Source organism: Bufo gargarizans, chromosome 2 (genome assembly GCF_014858855.1).
Source record: "Bufo gargarizans isolate SCDJY-AF-19 chromosome 2, ASM1485885v1, whole genome shotgun sequence".
NCBI lineage: Eukaryota > Metazoa > Chordata > Amphibia > Anura > Bufonidae > Bufo > Bufo gargarizans.
This window is the reverse complement of record NC_058081.1, coordinates 19048719-19067477: the sequence shown is the minus strand read 5'-3', so window position 1 is coordinate 19067477 and position 18759 is coordinate 19048719. Positions and strand designations below refer to the sequence as shown.

Below are 18759 nucleotides of genomic sequence, written 5' to 3'. Positions count from 1 at the left end.
TTTACTTTAACACAATAATAGCATATTTGAAACAAAAAAGTGATGTATTAGTGTCTCCATGTTCTGAGAGCTATAGTTATTTTTATTTTTTTTGTGATTTTCTTATAAAGGGGCTAATTTTTTGCGGGATGAGGTGACATTTTTATTGGTGCCATTTTGTGGGGCATACGCCTTATTGATCACTTGGTGTTTGCCTTTTTGTGATGTAAGGTGACAAAAATTGAATTTTTTTACACGGTTGTTATTTATTTTTATGGTGTTTATCGGACGGGGTGGATTATGTGATATATTTATATAGTCAGTCGTTATGGATGCGGTGATAGCTTATATGTGTGTTTTTTCCTTTTTTCAATTTTTTTATTATAAAATCAGGGTATGGCCTCATGCACACGACAGTTTTTTTTCACGGCCCGCAAAAACGGGGTCCGTGGGTCCGTGATCCGTGACCGTTTTTCCGTCCGTGGGTCTTCCTTGATTTTTGGAGGATCCACGGACATGAAAAAAAAGTCATTTTGGTGTCCGCCTGGCCGTGCGGAGCCAAACGGATCCGTCCTGAATTACAATGCAAGTCAATGGGGACGGATCCGTTTGATGTTGACACAATATGGTGCCATTTCAAACGGATCCGTCCCCATTGACTTTCAATGTAAAGTCTGGAGTTCTGTTATACCATCGGATTGGATTTTTCTCCAATCCGATGGTATATTTTAACTTGTAGCGTCCCCATCACCATGGGAACGCCTCTATGTTAGAATATACTGTCGGATATGAGCTACATCGTGAAACTCATTTCCGACAGTATATTCTAGCACAGAGGCGTTCCCATGGTGATGGAGACGCTTCAGGTTAGAATATACAAAAAAACTGTGTACATGACTGTCCCCTGCTGCCTGGCAGGTGCTGCCAGGCAGCAGGGGGCAGACCCCCCCCCCCCTGTTTTTAACTCATTGGTGGCCAGTGGGCCCCCCCTCCCCTGTTGTTAACTCGTTGGTGGCCAGTGTGCGCACCCCCCTCCCTCCCTCCCTCTATTGTAATAATAGCATTGGGGCCAGTGTGCGCGCCCCCCCAACCCCCCCCCTCCCTCCCTCTATTGTAATAATAGCATTGGGGCCAGTGTGCGCGCCCCCCCAACCCCCCCCTCCCTCCCTCTATTGTAATAATAGCATTGGGGCCAGTGTGCCCCCCCCCCCCCGATCATCGGTGGCAGCGGAGTAGAAGATTCATACTTACCTGGCTGCTGGCTGTTGCGATCTCTGTGTCCGGCCGGGAGCTCCTCCTACTGGTAAGTGACAGGTCTGTGCGGCGCATTGCTGTCACTTACCAGTAGGAGGAGCTCCCGGCCGGACGCAGACATCGCAGCAGCCAGCAGCCAGGTAAGTATGAAAATCTTCTACTCCACACTGGCCCCAATGCTATTATTACAATAGAGGGAGGGAGGGAGGGGGGGGGGGTTGGGGGGGTGCGCACACTGGCCCCAATGCTATTATTACAATAGAGGGAGGGAGGGGAGGGGGGGGTTGGGGGGTGCGCACACTGGCCCCAATGTATTAAAACAATAGAGGGAGGGAGGGGGGGGGTTGGGGGGGCGCGCGCACACTGGCCCCAATGTATTAAAACAATAGAGGGAGGGAGGGAGGGGGGTGCGCACACTGGCCACCAACGAGTTAACAACAGGGGAGGGGGGGGCCGCACAATGATATTCAAACTGGGGAGGGGGGGGGGGGTCTGCCCCCTGCTGCCTGGCAGCCCTGATCTCTTACAGGGGGATATGATAGTACAATTAACCCCTTCAGGTGCCGCACTATCATATCCCCCTGTAAGAGATCGGGTGCTGCCAGGCAGCAGGGGGCAGTCTTGTACACAGTTTGTAGTGTATTCTAACTAGAAGCGTCCCATCACCATGGGAACGCTTCTGTGTTAGAATATACTGTCGGATCTGAGTTTTCACGAAGTGAAAACTCAGCTCTGAAAAAGCTTTTATGCAGACGGATCTTCGGATCCGTCTGTATGAAACTAAAACCTACGGCCACGGATCACGGACACGGATGCCAATCTTGTGTGCATCCGTGTTCTTTCACGGACCCATTGACTTGAATGGGCCCGTGAACCGTTGGCCGTGAAAAAAATAGGACAGGTATTTTTTTCACGGCCAGGAAACACGGCTCACGGATGCGGCTGCCAAACGGTGCATTTTCCGATTTTTCCACGGACCCATTGAAAGTCAATGGGTCCGTGAAAAAAAACGGAAGACGGCACAACGGCCACGGATGCACACAACGGTCGTGTGCATGAGGCCTAAGGGAGTGTTTTTTTTTCCTTTTTTTCCTTGAAACTTTTTTTTTTTATTTAAAACACTTTTTTTTCTTTTCTTTTAAACTTTATTTCTGTCCCACTCTGGGACTTCAACTTTCGAAGGTCTGATCCCCTATGCAAGCATTCCAACACATCTGTATTGTAATGCATTGCCTGTTAGTGTATTACACTGAGTAATACACTAACAGGTTGCCTAGGCCAGTGTTTCCCAACCAGTGTGCCTCCAGCTGTTGCAAAACTACAACTCCCAGCATGCCTGGACAGCCTTTGGCTGTGCGGGCATGCTGGGAGTTGTAGTTTTGCAACAGCTGGAGGCACACTGGTTGGGAAACACTGACCTAGGAGACCGGGCCTGGGCCTGGATACCCGTAGAAGGCAGGTTCCGATGCCGTGCAAGGCATTGGGCAGCCTGTGCATGGTATCGGGCTGCCTTGTCACAAACCACAACCATAGTTAAAATGTATTCTCTTATTTTCATACTACGCTCCGCTAATTTCCTTTTTTTAGCCACGACACTTCCATTCGTAAAGTTTCTCCACAAGGAGACCACAGAGTGGGAGAATGACAGAGTCTGGCTGTGGCAGCAGCATGAGGAGACCACAGAGGGGCACAATGACAGAGTCTGTAGGTGGTGGAAGCATCAGAAGGCCACAGAGTGGCACAATGACAGACTGTGGAGGTGGCAGCAGCATGAGGAGACTGCAGAGTGGCACAATGACAGAGTCTGGAGGTGGCAGCAGCATGAGGAGACCACAGAGGGCACAATGACAGAGTCTGGAGGTGGCAGCAGCATGAGGAGACCACAGAGTGGCACAATGACAGAGCCTGGAGGTGGCAGCAGCATGATGAGGCTGCAGAGTGGCACAATTAGAGTGTGGAGGTGGCAGCAGCATGGGGAGACCACAGAGTGGCAGAATAATAGAGTCTGGAGGTGTCAGCAGCATCAGGAGGCCACAGAGTGGCAGAATGACAGATAATGGGGGTTGCAGCAGCATGAGGAGACAACAGAGTGGCACAATTACAGAGTCTGGAGGTGGCAGCAGCATAATGAGGCCACATAGTGGCACAATTACAGAGTCTGGAGGTGGTGGCAGCATGGGGAGACCACAGAGTGGCACAATGCCAGAGTCTGGAGGTAGCAGCAGCATAAGCTGGCACGATGAGGTGGCACAATGATAAAGTCTAGAGATGGCAGCAACATCAGGAGGCCACAGAGGGCACAGGGATTGCTCCCTGGCCATGCCAACTGAGCGTCTTGTCAGAGGAACCCACCAACTCTTGGCTGGGGGTGTCTGATGTCACTTGGGACAAAGTGGAAGGCCGATTCAATCATTCAAGAACCGATGGGTTGCTGGTCAAGACACGACCGCTAGATGACACCAGGAGCTCAGGCCTCTCGCTGTGACACCTGCTGCCATGCCCCCTTACTCTGCTGTGACCTGTGCCTGCACCAGAAACATTTAAGCCTCTGCCACTCTCCTGTGCAGGGCCTGGCACTTCTCTGTCTGACATACCGTTAGATCAAATAAATCAATAAAAACTAAATTAAAACACACCAAAAAACTCAGTAATTTTCTCACTGCAGCACAGAATGGCTAATAAGCAAATATATTTTGGTTTTGCCACTAATACACAGCAAATATCGCTTTAGAACAGATAACAGCACCGCTGAGCGGCAAATATAGGTTTTCTTTTTACGGTAATACACGCCACAAAATGCTTTAAAAGGTATACGGTAACTGCACCGCTAAACTGCAAATATTTTGGTTTTGCCACTAATACACAACAAAAAGGGCTGTAATTTTAGCACTTCACCACACAACAGCTAATAAACCCTTTTCATCCCACTATTAAAAGCCAAAAAATGCTTTAGAACATATAACTGCACCGCACAAGGGCAAATAAGACGTAGAAATATTTCCATCGGTAGAGCACCCGAGCATCCCGATGTGTTCGGCCCGAGCACCCGAGCACTTTGATGCTCGATCAACACTACTCCCTATCCTTTCTCTACACCTTGAATAATCTTTCCCTGCACTGGTAAATAGCTTTTTCTGCACTATTAAATAGTTTTTTTTTATAACACTGTGCCTAGCGCCTGCAGATGTCTCTCCCTGCACTCAGTACACTGGTAAATGGCAGGATCTAAGATGGCTGCTGCTATTTTTAGGGCAATGACATCACAGGGCTGGCTGCTGATTGGCTGCATGCATGCATTTCATGTCCTCACACGTGCAGCAACATTTTTAGGAAAAATTGTGAATCGTTACCATGAAGCGGAAGGAAATTCACATTCGGTGAAAATCACATTTTTCCTGAAATTTCACTACATCAGCTTTGATTCGCTCGTCTCTACTTTCCATCAGATGATTGCTTAACCCTTTTCAAGGAGACAGACGTGTCTATCTCACCTCCGTCCTTTTCCTCTGACTCCAGGTCAACCCCCCCTCCTGAGGACATATTTTCTCCAGCAGAAGGAGGCCCGGTGTCCCCTGCAGGCTCCAATGTCACTGCAACTTCTGGAACCTCACCCCCGGCTCCCTCCCCAAAAGAGGGGGAGGTGTCGCCGATGGCTTGGAACCGGTTTGAGAGACTTACCAGAGGGGGGTCGGTTGTACCTTCCTTTGGCATCTGGTTGGTGGGAAAAGACCTAAAATCTCCCTTTTTTCCTATATGTTTTTTTACCTTGCTTTTTCTCTTGCCGTCCCCCACTTTTCAGGTCCATACTTTCGACCATGGGGTATAATGGGGAGATGGCACCTTCCTCTTCCTGGATCCTCCTAATTTCCTCATCCAGTTCACTGTCCCTTTGGGCCTCAGCAGCAGTGATGGCCAGTTCACATTGTTACTACTGTTACTGTTACTACTGCTGAGCAGTGATGGCCAGTTTGCATTGTTCGCCAAATGAAGGCCCCTGGTGGCTGTTCTCGGAACTGCCTGCTCCCGCTGACCACACTTGTTTTCAGACCGGCTCGCGCACAGGCACAGGAAAGATAACAGCCCGCATATGTTCGCGGGTGAACAATGCGAACTGGCCATCACAGCTCAGCAGTAGTAACAGCCTCAGAGGCGAGGTCAGAGGTCGTCCCAGTTTCCCCAGTTGCCTAAGGTTCCCGAGACTCGCCCGCCTCCCTCTCCCTTTGGCATTTTCCTGACGCCTCAGTTAGGCAGGCATCTTTTGCTTACCTTTCTTCCCTGGTCCTTCTATTACTTCACCTCTGACAGCCTCTCCCCCAGCAGAATTGGCTTCACGGCTTTCTCCCGCTAGGGTATTGACCGCATAGGCAAAGGAATGAGGGCAGCGACTGAAATAGGTGACACCTAATCTCCGAGTATGATGCGGCGAGGTGACCTATCTTCCCACACAGCTCTCACTTCTGCACAGTGTGGCTAGCACTGAAGTATCTGGGGCTGCCACATCTGTGTCAGAGCTTTGGCTGACCCTGATAGAAAATCTGGATGCGATCCCTTCCAAGGAAGGTTGCAGATGGTATGTGGGTAAGCCTATGTTTTACCATAAACGTCCAGGACCCAGACCAGATGCCATATTCGTCCCTGTTCTTTTTGGGGATCTCCACCACCTCCCCATATCGGCCAAGCCACATCATGATGCGACTCGTTATGGGTTAAAACGGTCATCCTCTTGATGTTGATCTGACGAGACACTGCCTGGGCGGCAAAGTCTCGCCAGCCGGGCTTGTTCTTTGCCACCTCATAGTTGGACCAGAAGCGTTCAAGCCCCTCCGGCCGAACAAAGCTGACATCGAACTCTGGGGCCCCATAGGGATGTATAAAGGCTTAGCTGTCAGGAGCTCAACCACGTCCGATCTTGAAGGAAATGTATCACTGCCCCTCCACCTCAGACGGACTACATTCCTACGGAGACCTGTAGTGTCCCACTCCTGTGTGTATGGTCCACTCCAAATTATTGTGTAATATCATGTTATTCTATACTATTTATTTGTCTACGAAGCTAAATCCATATTTCAGGCTGGTAAACTGCACTACATGCTTTTCACCCCTAGAGGTCTCTAACACAATACTTATATAGTGCAGATGCAGGAAGTGAAGGGGAAGTAGAGAATAGGAGTGAAGGAGTTAGGAGGAAGGAGAGGAGACAGTCTTGTCTCTGTTCTCCTGGGCCTTGCTCAGGATAACTAACTGGTTTCAACCATTGAGTCCAAAATATGAGGACTATAGGATCCTACGCTGTAGAGTCCCCTTCTGGGGTATCAAGTGGATTATGACTTTGAAGACCACAACCTTTTCAAATAATGAAGCAGAGTGTTTGCCTGCCATGAGGGAGATCGCCCTTGGGTTGTTGGATCATTGTACTAAAGACTATATTCACAAAGGAAGGTAACTGACATTTATTAGACTCCAGACTCCTTTGCATCAGGTGGAGAGATTCTAGGCTTCTGGCAGCTCCACCATAATCAAGGACAGAAAAGCCATCTGTCAGAATACTCATTTACAGAGGATCTAAGCTAATAGTGAAAGGTTGAGGGATCAGAGCAAACCAGGAACCAAACACAAGTAATAACATCATCCTTTACTCAAGTGGGCTGGAGGTAACCTATGCACTTCACCATAAGTAGCCTGCTAATTTGGATTTTGCAGCTTTACCCTTTTTGCCATCTGTATAAAAGACAAAGTGATGTAATCAGATGCCTTACTAAAGCTGACAAGTAATGTTCCTGCTTGGTTTAACCTCTCCCTCTCTCATCATTCCACTTCTCCTCCTCATTGCACCTTACGGTGCTGGCATCATGAACCAGGGGCCGAACCGCAAAAGCACCTTACACCAATTACCATCAAGGGCACATCAGCCAACATCTGGCTGGAGTTCCCTGCAACCGAGAGTGCCCCGTAGGATTTCCTGCTGTCTTCCTATCCACTGCACTGCCGGCCCCAAGGGACAACTAAACCGCGAGTACTACTATCCTCGGCACCTTATCACTAGTATGCTCACAAGTGCATCCTCCATAGGGAGTGCCGGCTTGCTGCAGACCACCCTGCCCAGCTGTCGGGAGAGACCAGGTTGTGTCCCTGCTCCTTTCCTCTCGGAAGGCTGAGACGCCAAGCTCCCTACCCTCTACATTGATTGTTCTCTCCCCTCTCTTTAGAGCCTCCAGAAGACGCAACTGGAAAAAACAGTCCCCAGAGCCAGAGGACAAGGAGGGCCCCCTATTTCTTCCGGCCTCCAATGTTAGCATAGCTACGCACAGGGGCTTCGGCAGCAAGGGGGGCAACAGGACCAGGCCCCCCACCCTCCCCATTTACCAAATACCTTCCACCACCAACCTCCATATCCTCCATCACCAGACTGCCCTCACTTATAATGGATACCATGCCCACCCTTTTTTTACCTCTTACCACCACTCACTCCACCATCCAAACCCCCAGACACTTTTTTAACATCCCCCCCCCCACCTCCTCCCACATTCTCCCCTACAATTATTTCCTCACTCATACTGGCTGAATCGGTGTTTTCTGGTGTAAGGTTTAGTACCTCAGATTCACTGGGCCCCAGGGTCAGAGCTGTCTCCAAAGGACAGGCCGTCAGCCCCTTATGTAGCAGCCCTTTATGTGGGGGCCAGTCAGCATGCTTACCCTGTTTAGAAGCCTCCCCAACCCCACTTTTACCATTGCCCTCTGCTTCATCAGTACTACTCTTTACAAATTTTGGGCACCGCTCATCCAAACCAAGACACAGCTGATTTCTCTTTTTATGGTACCGCTCATCTGGACCAGCAGCACCAATGCAAAACAAGGGTTTTAGTCCCATTTTTAGTTCTATATTGTGAGACGAAACCGCCATAGCCCCGGCGGCTCCTTTATCCCTCTGCTGCCCCGAAGGAACAGTGTCATTATTGGTCGGAACTATCTTGTCCCAGGTGAAAATTTAATACTTCACTTTTATTATTATTTGGGTTAAAATACGTGCTTTATACCTTTATTTAATTTTACTTAATGAACCAAAATGGTTCATTTGATTTATTTGGTTCATTAAGTAAAATTAAATAAAGGTATAAAGCACGTATTTTAACCCAAATAATAATAAAAGTGAAGTATTAAATTTTCACCTGGGACAAGATAGGTTCAACGCCTGCATAGGCATCTGTAAAATAACTATTTGATAAACCTTACCCAGGGTATGTCTCAAATATGAATAAATCATTGGTCGGAGCCACTGACGCTCTTCCAGCCAACTCCCATCAGGTAGCAAACTCCAGTGCCAGAGCCTTTTCTCTTATCCCTCACCATAACCTTCCTGTCCGACTTTTCAGCCAGTGCCGCACCAGCTCCATCTCTGTTACTGCAAACAGAGTTCTGCAGCCCCTGCTTCTTCCTATTGGGGGCCACTTTGGCAAAAGCCCTCAAACCGCGCAGCTCCTCGCGTCTTCATATTCACGGAGGTGACTCATGACCCGGGAGCTGTAGGTGGAAATGGACTCCCGGGCCCTCAGTACGCACAGGCCTTCCTCCTCGAGATCTGCTCTTCTCCTCAGTAAACACTCAGCTTTCTATGGGCCCCGGAAGTGCCACTCTCACCTGAGCTGGCATTCAGGTCTTTTTTACTTGATCCAGACTTGCGGCTTTTCCTACAGTCCACAAACTCAGGGGAGGCAGAAGCCACACTGCTGGAACTCCTACCAGATCTTCTTACTCCTGAGTCCTCCATACAGGCCAAACGCTGACTCCTCCTGTCCCCTGATGGCCTGCTGCTTGGAACAGGAGCCTGGCGCTTGCTTCCCTCACTCATGCCTGAGAACCCACCCCCTCCCTGGGGATTGGAGCACCTGAGAGCTATTCTGCTGGTGGAGTCACTGTGTACATACATTACTTATCCTGTACTGATCCTGAGTTACATTCTGTATTATACTCCAGAGCTGCGCTCACTATTCTGCTGGTGCAGTCACTGTGTACATACATTACATTTCTTATCCTTTACTGATCCTGAGTTACATTCTGTATTATACTCCAGAGCTGCACTCACTATTCTGCTGGTGGAGTCACTGTGTACATACATTATATTATTTATCGTGTACTGATCCTGAGTTACATCCTGTACAATGCTACAGAGCTGCACTCACTATTCTGCTGGTGGAGTCACTGTGTACATACATTACATTACTTATCCTGTACTGATCCTGAGTTACATCCTGTATTATACTCCAGAGCTGCACTCACTATTCTTCTGGTGGAGTCACTATGTACATACATTACTTATCCTGTACTGATCCTGAGTTACATCCTGTATTATACTCCAGAGCTGCACTCACTATTCTGCTGGTGGAGTCACTGTTTACATACATTACTTATTCTGTACTGATTTTGAGTTACATTCTGTATTATACTCCAGAGCTGCACTCACTATTCTGCTGGTGGAGTCACTGTGTACATACATTACTTATTCTGTACTGATCCTGAGTTACATTCTGTATTATACTCCAGAGCTGCACTCACTATTCTACTGGTGAAGTCACTGTGTACATACATTACTTATCCTGTACTGATCCTGAGTTACATCCTGTATTATACTCCAGAGCTGCACTCACTATTCTGCTGGTGGAGTTACTGTGTACATACATTACTTATCCTGTACTGATCCTGAGTTACATCCTGTATTATACTCCAGAGCTGCACTCACTATTCTGCTGGTGCAGTCACTGTGTACATACATTACTTATCCTGTACTGATCCTGAGTTACATCCTGTATTATACTCCAGAGCTGCACTCACTATTCTGCTGGTTCAGTCACTGTGTACATACATTACTTATCCTGTACTGATCCTGAGTTACATCCTGTATTATACTCCAGAGCTGCACTCACTATTCTACTGGTTCAGTCACTGTGTACATACATTACTTATCCTGTACTGATCCTGAGTTACATTCTGTATTATACTCCAGAGCTGCACTCAGTATTCTGCTGGTTGAGTCACTATGTACATACATTACTTATCCTGTACTGATCCTGAGTTACAACCTGTATTATACTCCAGAGCTGCACTCACTATTCTGCTGGTGCAGTCACTGTGTACATACATTACTTATCCTGTACTGATCCTGAGTTACATCCTGTATTATACTCCAGAGCTGCACTCACTATTCTGCTGGTGCAGTCACTGTGTACATACATTACTTATCCTGTACTGATCCTGAGTTACATCCTGTATTATACTCCAGAGCTGCACTCACTATTCTGCTGGTGGAGTCACTGTGTACATACATTACTTATCCTGTACTGCTCCTGAGTTACATCCTGTATTATACTCCAGAGCTGCACTCAGTATTCTGCTGGTGGAGTCACTGTGTACATACATTACTTATCCTGTACTGTCACTTTATGTGGTAATACATTTGGAATGCTTTTACTTATCCAAACAATTCTAAGAATTTCTTTGTGACACATTTTACTTTATGGTAAAGGTAAATTTGAGTTGATGTTTTACCTTTATTTATGAAAAATTCCAAAATGTATTTTTTTTAATTGCTATTTTCTAAATTTTAATTTCTTTGCTTTTAAGACGGATAGTAATAACTCAGAAAATAGCTAGTAATTAACGCTCCCATATGTCTACTTGGCACCAGTTTGTGAATGTCATAGTATTTTTTAGTGTATCTGTAAATCTATGGCACACCAAAATACTTTTTAATCGGTACTTATATTGGTATCATTTTGTACATTCTTTGGTATCCAGATTTTTACAGAACCCTTAACAGGCCTTAAAGTCCCCGACGTTTCGGTCGGTAACGGCCCAAGATTGTACCACATGTCTGTTTGCAGCCGGTCTGCCTGCCTGTGAGACTCACAGGCTTCCGTTGGAGGCAGCCCCAATGCGATTACAAAAATTTGCAGACCCTGGTGCTGGTTTAGAAAAAAAATGGTGGGATACCCTTTTAATGACAAAAGCCACCTGCCTGTTGATTGACATGGCCAGTCATCTTGCCTGGCCCTCACAATCCGATCCCTGTGTTGCTGCTCCGAGTAGCTGGGCAGAAGCTCAAATTCGGCTTTGGGTGCAGCTACTGTTCATGCGCCACTACCCAGAAGTGTGGAGACACATGCACGGTCGCTGCTCCAGAAGCCTAATTTGAGCTTCCGCACCTGCACCACTGCTCGGACCAGCAATGCAGGGCTTAGATTGTCAATCGACGTGGAGCTGGGGGTTTATTCACCTGGAGGACAGCCCCTCACTGGTGAAGAGCTCTTGCTAATGAGACAAATCGATCCTCATCCCTAATTTACGCAGCATAATAAACACCATAAAAATAGAACCCAAAAAATGAAAAAAATAATCCCAAAAAATGCTGAATTGTATTTATTTTTCTATTCCTCCTGAAAAGAGTAATAACATTTCTTCAATAAGGGCTCCTTCACACGACCATATGGTCAACGCGCCCGTTCATGGGCACCGGCCGTGTGAATCCTGTATTGATGTGCGGTGCGGACCCATTGACTTACGCAAGATACGGCCCAAGAGATGTTCTGTCTTTTGTGGTGGGGAGGCACTGATCGGAAGCCCACGGAATCTCTTCTGAGTGTTTCCGTGGGCTTCCGATCTGTGCCTTCGCTCCGCAAAAGTTCGGAGTGCACGCAGCCGGTGCCCGTGTATTGCCAACCCGCTGTTTGCAGTCCTTACGGTCGTGTGAATGAGCTCTATATATGACATGTAAAGATGTGGCCACCTGTCCTCAAATTTTTTTAACGGACATTTAATGTGGCCATTATTAGTGTTGAGCAAATCGGACTTCTATCCGAATTTAAGGGAAAATTGGAATTTTCTCATGCTACGTGGTAGCGAATCCATTTTCCCTGAATGGCAGTAAAATAATAAACTTACCAGCACCGCCATCTTGTTTGAAGATCTTGCACAAAACCCATGCGATTTCACGTCGACCGGCGTGGTGACGTCACCGCGCAATGGTGTGAGATCTTCAATCATGATGACGGCTGGCTCTTCGCATCCAAATGGATGGGGTAAGTTTGATTTTATAAATTTCACCCTGTAATATTAATGTCAGATGCCGGGATCAGCTAGGAACGTGGCATCTGAGGGGTACAATGACAGGGGTCGCAAAATCGCCGCTTCGTGATGCACTTCATGATGAAGAAATTTGTCACAAAGCAAATTTTTTGTAAAATCCAGTGAAGCGACCAAATGGATTTTTTCAATACTTTGTTCATCTCTGCACGTCACCGGGTTGGTGACGTGCAGAGATGAACAAAGTATTGATGGCGTGCGGAGACACCTACAGAATAAACATCTCCTGACAGAGTATCATGAAATCATGTTTCACACCATAAATCTGGGGAGCAGTAAGGGGGAAACACATGGGTACCACAAAATGATACCACTGAAAAACAGAACTCATCCCGAGAACAAAAACTCATACGGCTTTGATGATGGAAAAAAAATTTTTTTTATAGTTCTCAGAAACTGTCAAAACTGGCCACGGCATCAGGTCACAGAATTTTCTTACCGTGGTAATTTATGGCCTATAAAAAAGTCATCATTTATTGCCAACCATAACCAAGCGACAGACAACGTAAACCAACCTGATTGGGAATCCTTGGACTCACGTGTTATGTCTAGTTTGGTCCCTCTTCCATAATGTATGGTGGAGCTGGATTTGTTTTTTCCGACACAGAACTTGAGCATCACAAAGCAGTAATAAGTTGTATTATCAGTATCTTTAACCCCCTTTATACGGAGATCGGCCAGTCCTCTCAGCTCTGTCCTTCCTCTGTAGGTGGAGTGAACCATGGCTGGGAACGGGTGATAGGCATAAGAACCATTTGGGCTGCTCACTCTCCAGAAGACCCCAGTCCACAGAAGGTTAGTATCTGATTGGTATTTGTATGAGCAGCTGATGGTAGCAGAACCGTCCACGTCAGATGAAGTTTTCTCCGGTTGCAGAACTTCAAACTCTGGATTAATGGAATTATCTAAAAAGAGACATTTAAAGGGAAAGTCCCATGTAATCTGTTTCATTAATAAAGATAAGTCTGTAGAAGAGAAATAATGTTTTTCATTTTACATTTTTGTAACTTTTTTATTAAAGAAAACTTTGAGTAAACGTGTGCAGGACGCATCGCCAAGGTTCCGAGGCTGTGACATCCACAGAGCCCCCATAACTGTGACATCCCCAGTGCCCCTTAACAGTGTCATCCACAGTGCCCCCATAACAGTGACATCCACTGCGCCCCCATAACAGTGACATCCCCAGTATAGTCATCAGCCTCTGTGTGCTTTCATTGTGCTGGGTATGAGTCAGGCATCACACAGAAGCCTGTACACTGAATAGATGGCCGGCGGTCCCGGTGCAGGCGTCAGGACCAGGGAAGGCCGACAGGAGGCAGTTTCGTCAGTGATATTGCGCCGTCTGCTGCAGAAAGGAAGAGAAGAACACGGTAATGAATGCGGAAGACCAGAAAATGCTGAAGGATTGAAGTGAAAAGGATCCTGGGTAAGTATGGCTGCCAGGGGTGGATTAAGTCCATGATAGGCTGTCTACCCAACTTGGGTGCCTCCCTCCATTTTAGTTTAGTTTTTTTTCTGTATGAAGAATCTGCGGTGCTTCGTTAGCGCCGCAGTCTCTTCCTCGGCCATATGACATCACATTCTTCATTCACGTGGTCTAGGTGCAGCTCTGTCCCACCTGAGTGATTGGGGCTGATCTGTAATACCAAGCGCAGTGCTATCAAATGGACATCGCTGAGCTTGGTAAGGAGCCAAGAGACTGCGGCGCTCACTGGGACATCGCAGTCTCCTCAAACAGCTGATTGTCGGGGGTGCCAGGAGTCAGACCCCCACCATCTCATAACTCTCTGAGTACAGATGTCATAGATGTTACCTGCAGTCCTTTGTAACACCCCACCCCACTAAGCCAGTTCTACTTTACACCAGTTTGATAAATTACCCCAAAGGTCCCTATAGTGTCTATAGCAATTATATTGTCCCCTAGAGTGCCCCCAGTAATAATAACACCCCATACTGTGCTCCAGGTAATAATGCCTGTATAGTGTCCCCAAAAATAATGTCTCCTAATATGTCCCTGTAATAGAAATGCCCCTACAGTGCCTCCCCAATAACAATGCCCCCACACTGCCCCATATAGTAATTTCCCCCCACACTACCCCATATAGTAATTTCCCCCACACTACCCCATATAGTAATTTCCCCCACACTGTCCCATATAGTAATTTCCCCCACACTGCCCCATATAGTAATTTCCCCCACACTGCTCCATATAGTAATTTCCCCCACACTGTCCCCATATAGTAATTTCCCCCACACTGCCCCATATAGTAATTTCCTCCACACCGCCCTCCCATGAAGTAAATTGCCCCCAAACTGCCCCAGGAAGTAATTTGCCCAGACTCTGCCCCTATGAAGTCATTTGCCCCATGTAATAATCTGCCCCCACTCTTCCCCCCTAAAGTAATTTGTCCCATGTAATAATCTGCCCGCACACTGCCCCACCTGAAGTGATTTGCCCCCACACAGCCCCCATGTCTTCCTCTGCCCCCTAAAGCTGGCCCACACAAAAAATAAATAAAATAGAAAAATTAAAAGCTAATACTTACCTGTGTCTGGGATTGTGAGGCAGTGTCACGTTTCGGTGTGGGAGAGAAACTCACACCGAACGTAGGAGGGAAAGGGGTGAGGGGAAAAGGCCTTAAAGCTAGGGAAAAGGAGCTGGTCACCTCCTAGAGAAACCCTAATTGTAACGCCTCGCTAGGGGGCATTACCACTCTTTTTACCCCTCAGATATCCTTAATGGTGCACCTTGTATCATCTTGTGTATGTATCCCTAGGTCCTGCACAATGTCTAAATGTATTTATGTTTTGGTAATGGTTTGACATGTAATGCGCCTGGTTCACCAGCAGATGGCGACATTTCTGGCAGAGCTGTGTTAGATGGACTGGAACCCTTCTTCCATTCTGTTCCCTGTTCCCTGAGTTAGCTAGTGGAAAGGCAGTCTAGTCCCCCCTCCTAGGGTGTGGAGATAGCTCGTCCCTCCTGGGAGAGCCCTGCCTAGGCCAGCAGAGCCTTGTCTGCTCTGCTGGGCTCCGAGGCCTAAGCTGAGTTTCTCCAAAGTCAGGAAGCAAGAATAACTGAATAAAGACAGATAAAGACAAAGTTCCAGAGCAATATACAAAAAGAGACAGACTACAGAAGGCTCAGTTGTAGCCTACAACAGAAATCCTGTCAGCACAGCAGAGTCAAAGAGTGACAGACATAAGAGAGCTGAGAGTGTTTGCCTGCCAAAAATTTAAAACCAAAATCTGTTGATGACCGTTCTTTCCATCATCCCCTTCATCAACTACCCTTTTCACTGCAGTGGACGGCCACGCTTGGGGTTCCCGGATATCCAGGTAGGAACATCGTGACACGTGCACAGCCACACTACCAAGGGACATTAGGCCACCCTACACCACTGTGGCTTCCCTATCCTGGGTACCACCATATATCCTAAAAGGGGGACTCTGTCCCTCGTAGCTGAAATGCACAAAAAACACTTTCCCTTTAAGGGACCCTTTGCCCTGGTACTGGCTCGATGCATAATCAAAGTCCTGACTGACTGCAAATATGAACTGACCCCAGAGGTAGGTGATTTCATACACAGAAACCTAAAGTCCTAATTCACCCTGTAGAATCCTGGTACTAATGTCAGGACAAGAGACAACCTGTTCCTCCAAACAAGATACCCCAAGCAATCAACAAAAGGGAAAGAAACTATTTAACTTCACTTAACCGCACTGCAAGGTGGAAAAAGCAGCTATAAATAGGGAAGGATAAATGACCACATTAGCAACACCTGAGGCAAGGGGTGCAGTCATTACCAGAAACAACACAGACACAAATTGATCCACAAGGAACCTGTCAGATCAAACCACGTGTTGCCAGTCTCACTGATCTCCTGGCACCTGTCACAGGAACGTCCGTGACAGGCAGGCTGTAGGCACTCATACTTCATTGTCCAAGCGATGCTGGGCCCGGGGCTGCCGACCCGAACGCCCCTATATTAATCCGCCATTGATGGTTGCCCTAATCTTCACAGGTTAGAATTTTGAAGGTAGGGCTGGAGAACCCCTTTAAGTCTGGTTACAAAGAACATTAAGTACTTCATCATTCTGACAGTATGGCCCCCTTGGGCCCGCTTCAGGGGTTCACTACATGAAAAAGAACACATAGTACAAGAACCTGTGGTCCTAGAATTGATCCATCAATTCTTGGGCGGGCCGTACAGCACGCTACAATAACGACCTGTGACGCCTTCTCCGACCACAGTGCAACATATATCGTTTGGCCATGCTTCATGCCCCCCCTGCTTTCTCCTTCCTCCTCTCCCCCACAACCGCCCGTCATTATGTTATGTTTTACAGTGTTTAATGGGAATGATATACAGTCAGGTCCATAAATATTGGGCCATCGACACAATTCTAACATTTTTGGCTCTATACACCACCACAATGGATTTGAAATGAAACAAACAAGCCGTGCTTTACCTGCAGACTGTCAGCTGTAATTTGAGGGTATTTACATCCAAATCAGGTGAACGGTGCAGGAATTACAGCAGTTTGCATATGTGCCTCCCACTTGTTAAGGGACCAAAAGTAATGGGACAGAATAATAATCATAAATCAAACTTTCACATTTTAATACTTGGTTGCAAATCCTTTGCAGTCAATTACAGCCTGAAGTCTGGAACGCATAGACATCACCAGACGCTGGGTTTCATCCCTGGTGATGCTCTGCCAGGCCTCTACTGCAACTGTCTTCAGTTCCTGCTTGTTCTTGGGGCATTTTCCTTTCAGTTTTGTCTTCAGCAAGTGAAATGCAGCTCAATCGGATTCAGATCCGGTGATTGACTCGGCCATTGCAGAACATGCCACTTCTTTCCCTTAAAAAACTCTTTGGTTGCTTTTGCAGTATGCTTTGGGTCATTGTCCATCTGCACTGTGAAGCGCCTTCCAATGAGTTCTGAAGCATTTGGCTGAATATGAGCAGATAATATTGCCCCAAACACTTCAGAATTCATCCTGCTGCTTTTGTCAGCAGTCACATCATCAATAAATACAAGAGAACCAGTTCCATTGGCAGCCATACAAGCCCACACCATGACATTACCACCACCATGCTTCACTGATGAGGTGGTATGCTTAGGATCATGAGCAGTTCCTTTCCTTCTCTATACTCTTCTCTTCCCATCACTCTGGTACAAGTTGATCTTGGTTTCATCTGTCCATAGGATGTTGTTCCAGAACTGTGAAGGCTTTTTTAGTTGTTGTTTGGCAAACTCTAATCTGGCCTTCCTGTTTTTGAGGCTTACCAATGGTTTACATCTTGTGGTGAACCCTCTGTATTCACTCTGGTGAAGTCTTCACTTGATTGTTCACTTTGACACACATACACCTACCTCCTGGAGAGTGTTCTTGATCTGGCCAACTGTTGTAAAAGGATGTTTTCTTCACCAGGGAAAGAATTCTTCGGTCATCCACCACAGTTGTTTCCCGTGGTCTTCCAGGTCTTTTGGTGTTGCTGAGCTGACCGGTGCATTCCTTCTTATTAAGAATGTTCCAAACAACAGTTTTGGCCGCGCCTAATGTTTTTGCTATCTCTCTGATGGGTTTGTTGTGTTTTTTCAGCCTAATGATGGCATGCTTCACTGATAGTGACAGTTCTTTGAATCTCATCTTGAGAGTTGACAGCAACAGATTCCAAATGCAAATAGCAGACTGGAAATGAACTCTGAACCTTTTATCTGCTCATTGTAATTGGGATAATGAGGGAATAACACACACCCGGCCATGGAACAGCTGAGAAGCCAATCGTCCCATTACTTTTGGTTCCTTAACAAGTGGGAGGCACATATGCAAACTGCTGTAATTCCTGCACCGTTCACCTGATTTGGATGTAAATACCTCAGATTAAAGCGGACAGTCTGCAGGTAAAGCACATCTTGTTTGTTTCATTCCAAATCCATTGGGTTTCCCTCCTCGCTTCTGTAGTTCTGATATTATGCTTGTGATGTACATGGTTCTCTCCTTCCACCTCCTTCCTAATGAGGTCCATCTCAACACGATGTACCGTTACCTGATGAACCAATGTACGTTATGTGATTTATTCTCTTTCTGTATTTTTTTAAAATAAATAGAATTTTAAAAAGAAAGAAATAAGTATCTCATTATTCTTGTAAATAAAAGGGATTTGTTTTCAGATAAGGTGGTCGGTATACATGGACCATATCCTTCTAAGGTGATAGATCTTATCTGTAGGTGGTACACAGGTGCCACATTATTAAGGCTAGTTTAACATCTGTGGCATAGATCCAGTGAAGAACAGTCCACTGGAATTCTTCGGCACCAGCCCGCCGGGCTCCATTGACTATGACTGGTCCCGACAGAGATTTGACCACTACCCGGCAA

At 46.7% G+C, this 18759-nt stretch overlaps 1 protein-coding gene across 2 annotated transcripts in view; it reads right to left on the bottom strand.

Annotated features, from left to right (window-relative positions):
• The window catches only part of LOC122929232, a 66917-nt gene that overhangs the window by 26341 nt on the left and 21817 nt on the right, over positions 1-18759 (bottom strand). Inside the window, exon 4 of one of the 2 annotated variants that reach the window (XM_044282741.1) lies at positions 12882-13271. In XM_044282741.1, coding sequence (XP_044138676.1) covers positions 12882-13271 — 390 coding nt within the window. The remainder of the gene's footprint in view (positions 1-12881; positions 13272-18759) is intronic. The other variant, XM_044282742.1, reaches the window with a different exon arrangement.